The 10993-nt window shown below is 38.1% G+C and overlaps 1 protein-coding gene across 1 annotated transcript in view; it reads left to right on the forward strand.

Annotated features, from left to right (window-relative positions):
* LOC117322434 (alkylglycerol monooxygenase-like) overlaps positions 1-7337 on the forward strand; it is a 28766-nt gene extending 21429 nt beyond the window's left edge. The window contains exons 10-12 of the mRNA XM_033877351.1: positions 2106-2222; positions 2709-2791; positions 4479-7337. Coding sequence (XP_033733242.1) covers positions 2106-2222; positions 2709-2791; positions 4479-4671 — 393 coding nt within the window. The 3' untranslated portion in view covers positions 4672-7337. The remainder of the gene's footprint in view (positions 1-2105; positions 2223-2708; positions 2792-4478) is intronic.
* The last annotated feature ends 3656 nt before the right edge of the window (positions 7338-10993 follow it).

The raw sequence follows: 10993 nt of genomic DNA on the forward strand, positions 1-10993 counted from the left end.
TCACAGACAAGGTAAGATTGCGTAAAAACTTAATGATGAACATACATGTATTAAAACAAGATTAATTCTGTCTTTGGGATAAAGATATTTAATTTCAAATACTAGTAGCTTTCAGAAAAAAAATGTGTCAGGAATTGTGCCATTTTGGGTCAAATATCATAATATTTTGCAATTTTTAAGTTTTTTTTGAAGTCGTTACCATGGTATTCACAGGTCTGAATAACAAAAAAAAATAAGTTTACTTATCCTTCACAGCTGTATTAAAATTGTAGATGTTGTATAGATTACAAATCTATATACTTTAGTATAAGTAATATGTAGGGTTAACTGGCTATGTTAACATATCTAAATCATGTGCCTTTTTTTAGAATTGGTCATTTTTAGGTCACCTGAGACGAAGTCTCAAGTGACCTATTCTAATCGCCTTTTGTCCGTCGTCTTCCGTCGTGCGCCGTGCGTCCGTAAACTTTTTACATTTTCAACTTCTTCTCCAAAACCACTGAACCAAATTCAATGAAATTTGGCAGGGAGCTTCTATGGCTAAAGTTCAACTAAAATTGTGAATTATATAGTCCCCATCCCCCAGGGGCCTGAGGGGCGGGGGCCAAAAAGGGTCAAATTGACTAAAACTTCAAAAATCTTCTTCTCTACTCTCAGATAAGGTGGAATCAAACACTCTTCATAGATGAAAGGGTCTTAAGGTGCTTTACCAAAATTGTGAATTTCATGACCCTGGGGTCTCACGTTTGCCCCTGGGGAGGGGGTAAACTTTACTATAGTTTATATAGGGAAATCACATTTTTGACTATTATTTGTTGGATTTGTATTGGAATTCATTCTAACTTGGTTCAAATTATCAGCATGGGATTACAGTTTGATGTTATGTACATGTTGGCCCTAGTTGACCCCCAGGGGCTGGTGGGCGGGCCAAAAAGGGTCAAATTGACTGAAATTTCAAAAATCTTCTTATCTACTATATGTTAGAATCAAATACTCTTCATAGACTGACCCCATTAGGACTGATGGGTGGGGCCAAAAAGGGTCAATTTAGTTGGCCGAAATATTTCAAATCTCAGGTGACCGTTAAGGCCCTTTGGGCCTCTTGTTACTGTACATTGCTACCTCTACAGAAACATTGTGTGATGTCATACATTAAATATGACGTCATAAATTATTACCTCACAATGTCATGTACCTTACAGTATTTATGACATCTGTTAAATGGTCGTCATGTGATAAATGAGGATCATTGAACAGTATTTGGCAAAATGTCAAATATTGGAATCAGACTTTGTACCCTATATCTTCTATGGCAAGCAGTTTTGGTTTTTATCTAAAACAGATATTTAATTTATAAAATATATGTCTGATTCAGAATTAAAAATAGAGATACATGTACATGTATTTCTATTTAATTACAGATATCTGTATTTTTAATACTGTTTCTGATACAAATAGAGATATCAGAATTAAAAGACATTGAGATATCTAGAAACCTAAATGTAAGTATAACAAGAATGAGTCCAACACGGTGTTTCTTCCAAAAATTTATTCCTGCAGTTGTAGGAATAAATTTTTGGAAGAAACACCGTGTTGGACTCACTCTCGCTATACTTATTACCTGGATTTTATGTGAGACCTTGGTATCTACTAGGAGCCACGACTGATTCATCAAGATCAGTACCGAATTCTACCTATAGGGACGTTGTGTCTCCACCCCCCGTAGTAGAAATCTAAATGTTAGAAGTAAAGTATTGACTTTCTTGTCTAATGTGACAATTTTATGGATATGGACATTTCAGCTGTATAGTTCAATAGCTGGCTCTTGTGGCTGTGCTGTTGAGTGTCTTGTCCATGAACTAAAGTTAAGCAACGTCAAGTGCAGTCAGTTCTTGGAAGGGTGACTTCTCAGTTGTACCTCTGGCCGGCTGGTGCACATTACCTTTAGTGAGAGGCCGATCCCAAAATGTGAAACTATTCGTAATAAATATTACTTACACCAGAGTGTTTTGTCATAATCCCGAGAAGATTCCTGTGAGCGATGCAGGACCTCTGGACCTCTTGTTCAATTAATTACTTAATAACAATGGTGAATTTCATTACAGGTGAAGGAGCCGGTACAGAAGTATGACAAAGGTGTCCCTCTGTGGACCAGCCTGTATATATATCTCCACTTCTTCTTTCTCATCCTTGCATCAGCAGTCGTAGGGAAATTCAAAGAGGTGAGGAATTTACAGGGTTGTGCTGGGAATTTTCAGATGAAATGGGGCCCCCTATCTATAATTTGAATGGACTTTTTGAAAACATGTTTATTTTCTATACTTCAGGAGTCTATGGGGATCAAATCTCATGTGTTTATATTGTGTGTATATTCATATTTTTTCATATTTAAGTTTCTTCTGTAAATTTGTTTCCAGATAATTCATGTATATCTTTCATCTTTCTTTTATTAAATGATACTTTGATACAATTTGTGATTGTTGCCATAAATTACACATTCCTGAAATGTTACTGAATTTAGTTTTCTTTAATTAAAGTCTTTTGAGAAAGCACTTTAATGACCACTTTTTAAGAAAACAAATCTCCATTTTCTAGCATTAAGCAATGATTTCTTGACAGAAAAAGATACGAGGATGTGTCTTCAGTTATATATCCATGTACCAGGTCAGATATACATTGTTTGACATGCTTGGATGGATTTTTTTCAGGGAATGTCACCAGTATGGGTGGTAGCCTTTATCCTATACATGCTGTTCTCGCTGACAAGCTTTGGAGCCATTTATGACAACAAGTATGTACTGAGTTTTAAAGTTTGTACGATAACTGAAATGTAAAAAGGAAGTGTAAATGGTCTATGTGGGCAGAATGTAAATATGAGTAAGGCTCACATAGGAATTTGGGGAAAACATAGACAGGTGGTAGTTATAGACAGGTGGTAGATATAGACAGGTGGTAGATATAGACAGGTGGTAGATATGGTAGATATAGACAGGTGGTAGTTATAGACAGGTGGTAGATATAGACAGGTGGTAGATATAGACAGGTTGTAGATATGGACAGGTGGTAGATATAGACAGGTGGTAGTTATAGACAGGTGGTAGATATAGACAGGTGGTAGATATAGACAGGTGTTAGTTATAGACAGGTGGTAGTTATAGACAGGTGGTAGATATAGACAGGTGGTAGATATAAACAGGTGGTAGTTATAGACAGGCTGTAGATATAGACAGGTGGCAGATATAGACAGATGGTTGTTATAGACAGGTGGTAGATATAGACAGGTGGTTGCTATAGACAGGTGGTAGATATAGACAGGTGGTAGATATAGACAGGCTGTAGATATAGACAGGCTGTAGATATAGACAGGCTGTAGCTATAGACAGGTGGTAGATATAGACAGATGGTTGTTATAGACAGGTGGTAGATATAGACAGGTGGTTGCTATAGACAGGTGGTAGATATAGACAGGTGGTATTTATAGACAGGTGGTAGATATAGACAGGTGGTAGATAATAGACAGGTGGTAGATATAGACAGGTGGTATTTATAGACAGGTGGTAGATAATAGACAGGTGGTAGATATAGACAGGTGGTATTTATAGACAGGTGGTATTTATAGACAGGTGGTAGATATAGACAGGTGGTAGATATAGACAGGCTGTAGATATAGACAGGCTGTAGCTATAGACAGGTGGTAGATATAGACAGGTGGTAGATATAGACAGGTGGTAGTTATAGATAGGTGGTGGTTATAGACAGGTGGTAGATATAGACAGGTGGTAGTTATAGATAGGTGGTAGTTATAGACAGGTGGTAGATATAGAAAGGTGGTAGTTATAGACAGGTGGTAGTTATAGACAGGTGGTAGATATAGACATGTGTTAGTTATAGACAGGTGGTAGATATAGACAGGTGGTAGATATAGACAGGTGATAGCTGTAGACAGGTGGTAGATATAGACAGGTGGTAGATATAGACAGGTGGTAGATATAGACAGGTGGTATTTATAGACAGGTGGTATTTATAGACAGGTGGTAGATATAGACAGGTGGTAGATATAGACAGGCTGTAGATATAGACAGGCTGTAGCTATAGACAGGTGGTAGATATAGACAGGTGGTAGTTATAGACAGGTGGTAGATATAGACAGGTGGTTGCTATAGACAGGTGGTAGATATAGACAGGTGGTATTTATAGACAGGTGGTAGATATAGACAGGTGGTAGATAATAGACAGGTGGTAGATATAGACAGGTGGTAGATATAGACAGGTGGTAGATATAGACAGGTGATAGCTGTAGACAGGTGGTAGATATAGACAGGTCATATTATAATTCTGATAACTGTGTCTATAGCAAGACACTGTGTTTAGCCAGATTGAATGTTATCTTAATTTTTCATATTATTTATTTCCTTGTTTATTTGAAAGTTTCATGATAACATTTCTTATGAAGCTACATTTGTGTATTTTTTCCCTAGGAGTTATGCACCTTTGATGGAACTCTTTAGATGTGGTGTGTTCCTTGTCGTGGCTAAACTCAGCATTCCTATGGCGTCCTCCATGGTTACCGTTGGTTATGGCCTGAGCTTGTTTTACCTTGCGTCTGCTGGTCTATGGCTGTTAACGAGTGTGAGACACAATTTCCTGGTGAAGAAAGTCAAGACGTTATAATTGTGAGACATATTCTCCTGGTGAAGAAAGTCGAGACGTTTTATTTGTGAGACGTATTATCCTGGTGAAGAAAGTCGAGACGTTATAATTGTGAGACATATTATCCTGGTGAAGAAGGTCGAGACGTTATATTGTGAGACATATTATCCTGGTGAAGAAAGTCGAGACGTTATATTGTGAGACATATTATCCTGGTGAAGAAAGTCGAGACGTTATATTGTGAGACGTATTCTCCTGGTGAAGAAAGTCGAGACGTTATATTGTGAGACATATTATCCTGGTGAAGAAAGTCGAGACGTTATATTGTGAGACATATTATCCTGGTGAAGAAAGTCGAGACGTTATATTGTGAGACATATTATCCTGGTGAAGAAAGTCGAGACGTTATATTGTGAGACGTATTATCCTGGTGAAGAAAGTCGAGACGTTATATTGTGAGACATATTATCCTGGTGAAGAAAGTCGAGACGTTATATTGTGAGACGTATTCTCCTGGTGATGAAAGTCAAGATGGTATAGCTGTCAAATGTTGGCAACGCTTTGTGTATATTTTCTGTTGATATTATTATGAATTTAAGTTTCTACACACCTTTTATTTGAAGTATGTAGAAAACAATTAAAAGTCAAGGTTTCAAATTCCAATTTATTACATTTAAAAGTAATAAGAACAAATGGTACATGCAAATATTAATTGTTGCAGGTACATACTAATTAGTATAGGTACATATTAATTAGTACAGGTACATACCAATTGATACATGTACATATTCATTGGTACAGGTACATATTAATTAGTACAGGTACATACTAATTGGTACATATTAATTGTTAAAGGTATATATCAATTGGTACATGTAGATACTGATTGGTACATGTATATATAAATAACTGCATATTGTTTACATTTATTACATTTTCATATTTCTGCATTTTATTTTTTAGATTTTTTCATATGTATATCCTGTTTTTTTTATCTTTAAATACTGTTTAATTATAAACAGGTGATTTTTGTTTACTGTTTATGGTGGTTTTGATCATATTACAGGCACTAACAATGCAGAAAAGGGAAGTACAGTATTGTATTTTAATCTTTTTTAACAGTGTTTAATTTATTAACAAACTATTTTTGTTGTCTTCCATTTTGATAAGAAATCTGCTATTTCAAAGATGTTGAAGAGATTGTAACTTTTGGCATTTTTCTGAAAGAATTCTGTGTTCTAGGAAACAGGATCGTTAATGCTAAAAATGAAATGGGCAAAAAATGATGTCCCATATATTTGACTGATTATTAGCGCATGGTGCACTTGTATAATTACAAAAATTGTTTGTTAAAAAAAAACCTGACATGATATCAGACTGTTTTTAGCATCAGAATGTCTGTATTGTATCAGTCTGTGAAACATTTTTTGTAAATATTCATATCATTTTATGGAAATGTCAGTGAATTTAGCAACTTTATAAGACTTTATTTAAGTGCACACAACCTTTTTCCCAGACAAAAAGAATGTACTACAATGTAATAGGGCTATGTGTACTTGTTAAGTCGATTACAGTATTTGTGTTAAGCTTATAGAAAATATGTGTTTACAATATTGACAATCATCTTAAATGATGATATGCATTAATTTTTTTTTAATTTTAATTTTTATTGCACTCTCATTATTTATCAATATCAACTTATTCTATAGAAATTTGGAAACAATTTCTGTCAGCTTTTGCTAATCATTGCTGTTGGCCAGTATTGAAGTGGTCAAGAAGTCTTGTGAGAGCACAAATTCCCGACCCACAGTCGGTATAATCTGTTGTACGTCCATGTATCAAGATAGGTACTTATAATACATATACAAAAAAAACGTACCAGTATATATGAGGGCTGATTGATAAGTTGTGAGCCTCGTATTGAAGGAGGTACTCAAGGATATTCTTTCAAAGTCCTACTATTCTCTGACTATATAGGGCCGTGTACCCAAGGACTGGTCTCATTTTATTAGCTTATATCGACAAGGTAGCACTCTAAAATAAATAAGACAAGCGGCTTTTACAAAATTGACAAATTCGGTTAGGGTTAGAGTGAAAGAGTCTGTCATTACCATGGCTGCCATTCACAATTGAGGCTTCAAATTGATTTAGCATTCGCTTAATTCACCTGATCTCGCTCCATGAGACTTTCATCTATTTCCAAAACTGAAAACAGCTATTTCAGGCACCTTAACCCTAACCCTAAACCTAACATGCAGTGGATAACTTTCTGAACAGCCAAGAAAAGGAAATCTATAAAAAGTGGCATTAAGGCCCTTAAACACCGCTGGCAAAAGTGTATATAGATACTGAAGGGGATTATGTTGAAAAAAAAATACAATATGTCCGGCAAAATTAAAATCCTTCAATACGAGGCTCACAACTTATCAATCAACCCTCGTATATACAGATCTTGGGTTTGGAATCTTACAAGTCTATGTGTAGGAACATGTGATCCTGTAGTCTTTTTGATTGGGAATTGACCTCGTCGTCATGGTGACAGTGCTCTATATTTACTGTCCTTACAGCCATTTTTGTTACTTTATTTAATTTTTTGATTAATGATCAATATCATAAGGTGCTATATCTGTGATCTTTTATTTAATTGTTTTGTTGATTGATGAAAATAAACTAATTATGTATTTAAATTTGTTGTGCCTATCATTTATTTTAAACATGTGAAGGCCGGGCTTGTCCATTGTAACAACCGATTACTCACTGGTGTGTATAGTCTAAGGTTACTGTAGGATTTGAAACACTATGTTTGTTTCCAGTTGATATCCGCAGGTTTGCCTCCCGTTTTACCTGTTCTAGAGACTCTGCCCCCCCCCCCCCCCCCCCCCCCTAGTTTGATTTCTCTGACTGGCACTGGCATCAGAGATATCTCCACCCCTTGGTGTAATATTGTCAATTATCCAACCCTCCACAGAGACTTGGGTTCAACAACCAAGTATGTTATCCAAGGGTTGGAGATTTCCCTATCACACTCTCAAAGTAGGGGGAGATTCTATCAGTCTGCAAACCGTGATCCTCAAACAGTGATTCTCAAACAGTGATTCTCAAACAATGATCCCCAAACTGATCATGGATTCATGGTCAAAGCTAATCATTTTGTTCTCATTATTTCTTGGAAAGTGTTATTATTTTGCTGATTTATCAGAATTTGGTACTCATTTTCCCCCTTGGATCTTTTGTTTGTAAAGTAGATTTTTTAGGCATTATCTAATAAAATGGCCAAACACAAACATTTGTGATTGTTCATGAATATGGGCATTTCAGCTGCATAGTCCAATAGCTAGCTTTTTGGCTGTGCTGTTGAGTGTCGTGTCTGTGTACTGAAGTTCAGCAACGTCGAGCGTGGTCAGCTCTTGGATGGATGGCCTGCTCCATTGTTCCCCTGGTGCACGGTAGACAGTTAAATATTTTTTATGAGTTAATGTTTTGGTAAATTATTATGAAGAGCAAGTTGATTGATTTAGAATTAACAGATGAGGATCGTCTGAGTTGAGGTAAAGGCCAATGAATCATGCTTCCAAAGTCAAATTAAAAATGTTGTCATGAAGTTTTGAAAAAAAAATCATTAGAATTAAAAGTGTTTGGTTTACAATGTCAAGGTCACATGGTCTGAGGTCAAGGTCAGATTGTTATCTTTTAACCATCGATATTTCTAAAGAATTTGTAAGACAAACTTAATTGGAATCTAACGGGGAAGTTGTCCAAAAGTCAAGGTCACCAGGTCAAAGGTCACGGTTAATGTTATTCCTGTTTGGTTTATATTTTGTGATGACTATGACTGGGTGACTGGAATCAAAAGGAAAGTATACCAAATGTTAAGGTCATTGTGTCAAAGGTCAAAGTGTAAGCCAAGAGAGCCTCGGATCCAAGTCATCACACATTCTTCTGTTCGTGTTAGAGGACAGAGGGGTTTCCAACCCCGAGGTTCCGATGCCAGTTGTGTCATGAACACTACAACGACCCGAGGGAGCTTCCGAGTGGTCACACATTTTGCTGTTCGTGTCTCACCACTTACATCCAGACTGTACATATGTGCAGACGAAGTTCATCATTAGTTCCGATGTCCTTTCTTTAAAACCCCGATTTTCTCTCGAATCTTATAAATCTTACAAAGCAATACATTGACTTCATTCCCAATAAACCACCCAAGACGGGGAATCTTTTGATTTCTACTGTATGGAACACGGATGCATGTTTTAAAGAGACCACGTGTCTTTGTTACAATGCTCGGATTACCAGTCTAAATTGTAACGAAAAGGAAACATCTATTAAAATGAAACATATGATACAGCAGGCCAAAAATTAAGTCAGGCTTTATGGCTTGAACGCCATTTTTCAGTCAGGTTTTGCGCGGAAATGTAACCTCTCGGACAACACATATCACCGTATCTTTATTAAGATGTTCGTCGAGTTAGTTAGATCAAGTTTCATTGGGATACGGAACAGCAACAGGCGTTTGATCGTCTGAAGAAGGCGCTGACAGAACCTCCCATACATTCATTTTAGATACAGATGCCTCGGGTGTAGCAAAAGGAGGGGTGTTGAATCAAGTACAAGACGGAGTTGAGAGAGTCATTGCTTTTAGTAGTCTCTCTCTAACGCCCGAACAGAAAAGATATTGCACAACCCAGAAGGAATGTCGTAGTATTGTGAGATTCACAAGACAGTTCATATACTACCTATTAGGTAGACGGTTTACCGTCAGGACGGATCATTCAAGTCTAACATGGCTGTTACGATTTAAGGAGCCACAACGACAGCTCTCACGATAGATAAAGAACTTTCCCAATACTAAATGATTGTGAAACACAGGCCGGAACCAAACAAAGGCATCGGAGAAGGTCAGTTTTTCAGATAGCCAGATTGTGGCGACGAGGGCATTTTGTGGCTACTTGAGTGTACCAAGTCTTGACATCTTCACATTGGAGCCGGTAAACTCTGTAGCCGTCCTCCTCCACTGGAGGGATCTGGTGCTGGTAGCTGCCCGGATCCCTGCTACCGAGCGAGATTATTGGAGGACCTTATTTTCTGCCCCTGAGGAAGTGGGAGTCCGGACCTCTCGAGCGTTTGATGCCCACTTCAATCTCTTGACCGCACCCTGAAGGCCATGGGACTACGACATGACTCCAAGTTCCAGTCTGTTTTAGATGGCACTAGGATGGAGAAGGGTAAGGAAGTTATCCTCGCTGGGTCATGTGCGTCTTTCTGCGACCCAGAGACTTATCCAACCACGGGGTACATCCCAAGAAGAAGTACTCGAGCTCGGACATGGGCCAACAGAAGGTTGGATGATCTCTTACGCCAACCCAGAGTCACAGCAGTTGGCAAAATTGGACTAGACTACTCCGTACCGACAGAGTATTGGCATCAGTAGATAGTCATACTTGGAGGATTCTATCGTTATTGGAGCCCCGACATGTCTTGGTTCTCCACTGTAGACGGGTATCTGGAGATAGCGGAGCGGAAGCATACCTCCTTCTCGTTCACTACGTAAAGAAGGCAGTGTCTGAAGACCAGCGGATATATCACCATTGTTTCAATGGGTATTAGTACATCCGCAACCAGTGGCTCAATGCTTTCAGGAACCTATACTTATGATTCACCATCATGGCCGCATGATTCACACTATCTTAGGTTTGCACCTTGAAGTGGATCAACCCTGAGGAAGTACTGATGAAATATTGCTGGCTATCTATGGCTGTGAAATACCAAAATGTGCACTACGGAGTAATGTGCTGACAGGTACACAAAAATATCAATCCATGGTGATAACATCCTGTTCAGTACAGTTAACACTATGCATGTTCTGTCTATGGATGGGAGGATCACTCGATCTATAAAGAAAGTTATTTTAATGCATTCGAAGCTGTATCTGCAGTTCTTACTGTACTATATAGAGAGGGATGCCATGGTGTGTAGACGACTAGACAATAATGATGTACGACACACGTAGAGTGAACCTCGCCCGATATCCCCAGCAGGGACCTGACTGGACCCAATACTAAGCAGACTAGCCGGTATCAGCCTTCCCTGGGCAAACCAAACCAATTCTAACCACCATTCGGGCTGGATAGGCTGATTCTCTCGATGAGAAAGGCTTTCTTAAGTTTCTTTTGAACAGGAAACGGAGACAAGCGTAAGAGCACGTAACTGTACATTTGCCAGAAGCTCCTGATTGAGGGGGTTGTCTAAAAAGGCTACTATACAGTAGTAGAGTGCCAGTGATGTGAATGGCTTCGGGCCAAACCAGAAGCATATCTGGTACGGTGTGTGTGGTCACCTGGTCATT

The sequence above is a fragment of the Pecten maximus genome, chromosome 2, assembly GCF_902652985.1.
Source record: "Pecten maximus chromosome 2, xPecMax1.1, whole genome shotgun sequence".
NCBI classification, from domain to species: domain Eukaryota; kingdom Metazoa; phylum Mollusca; class Bivalvia; order Pectinida; family Pectinidae; genus Pecten; species Pecten maximus.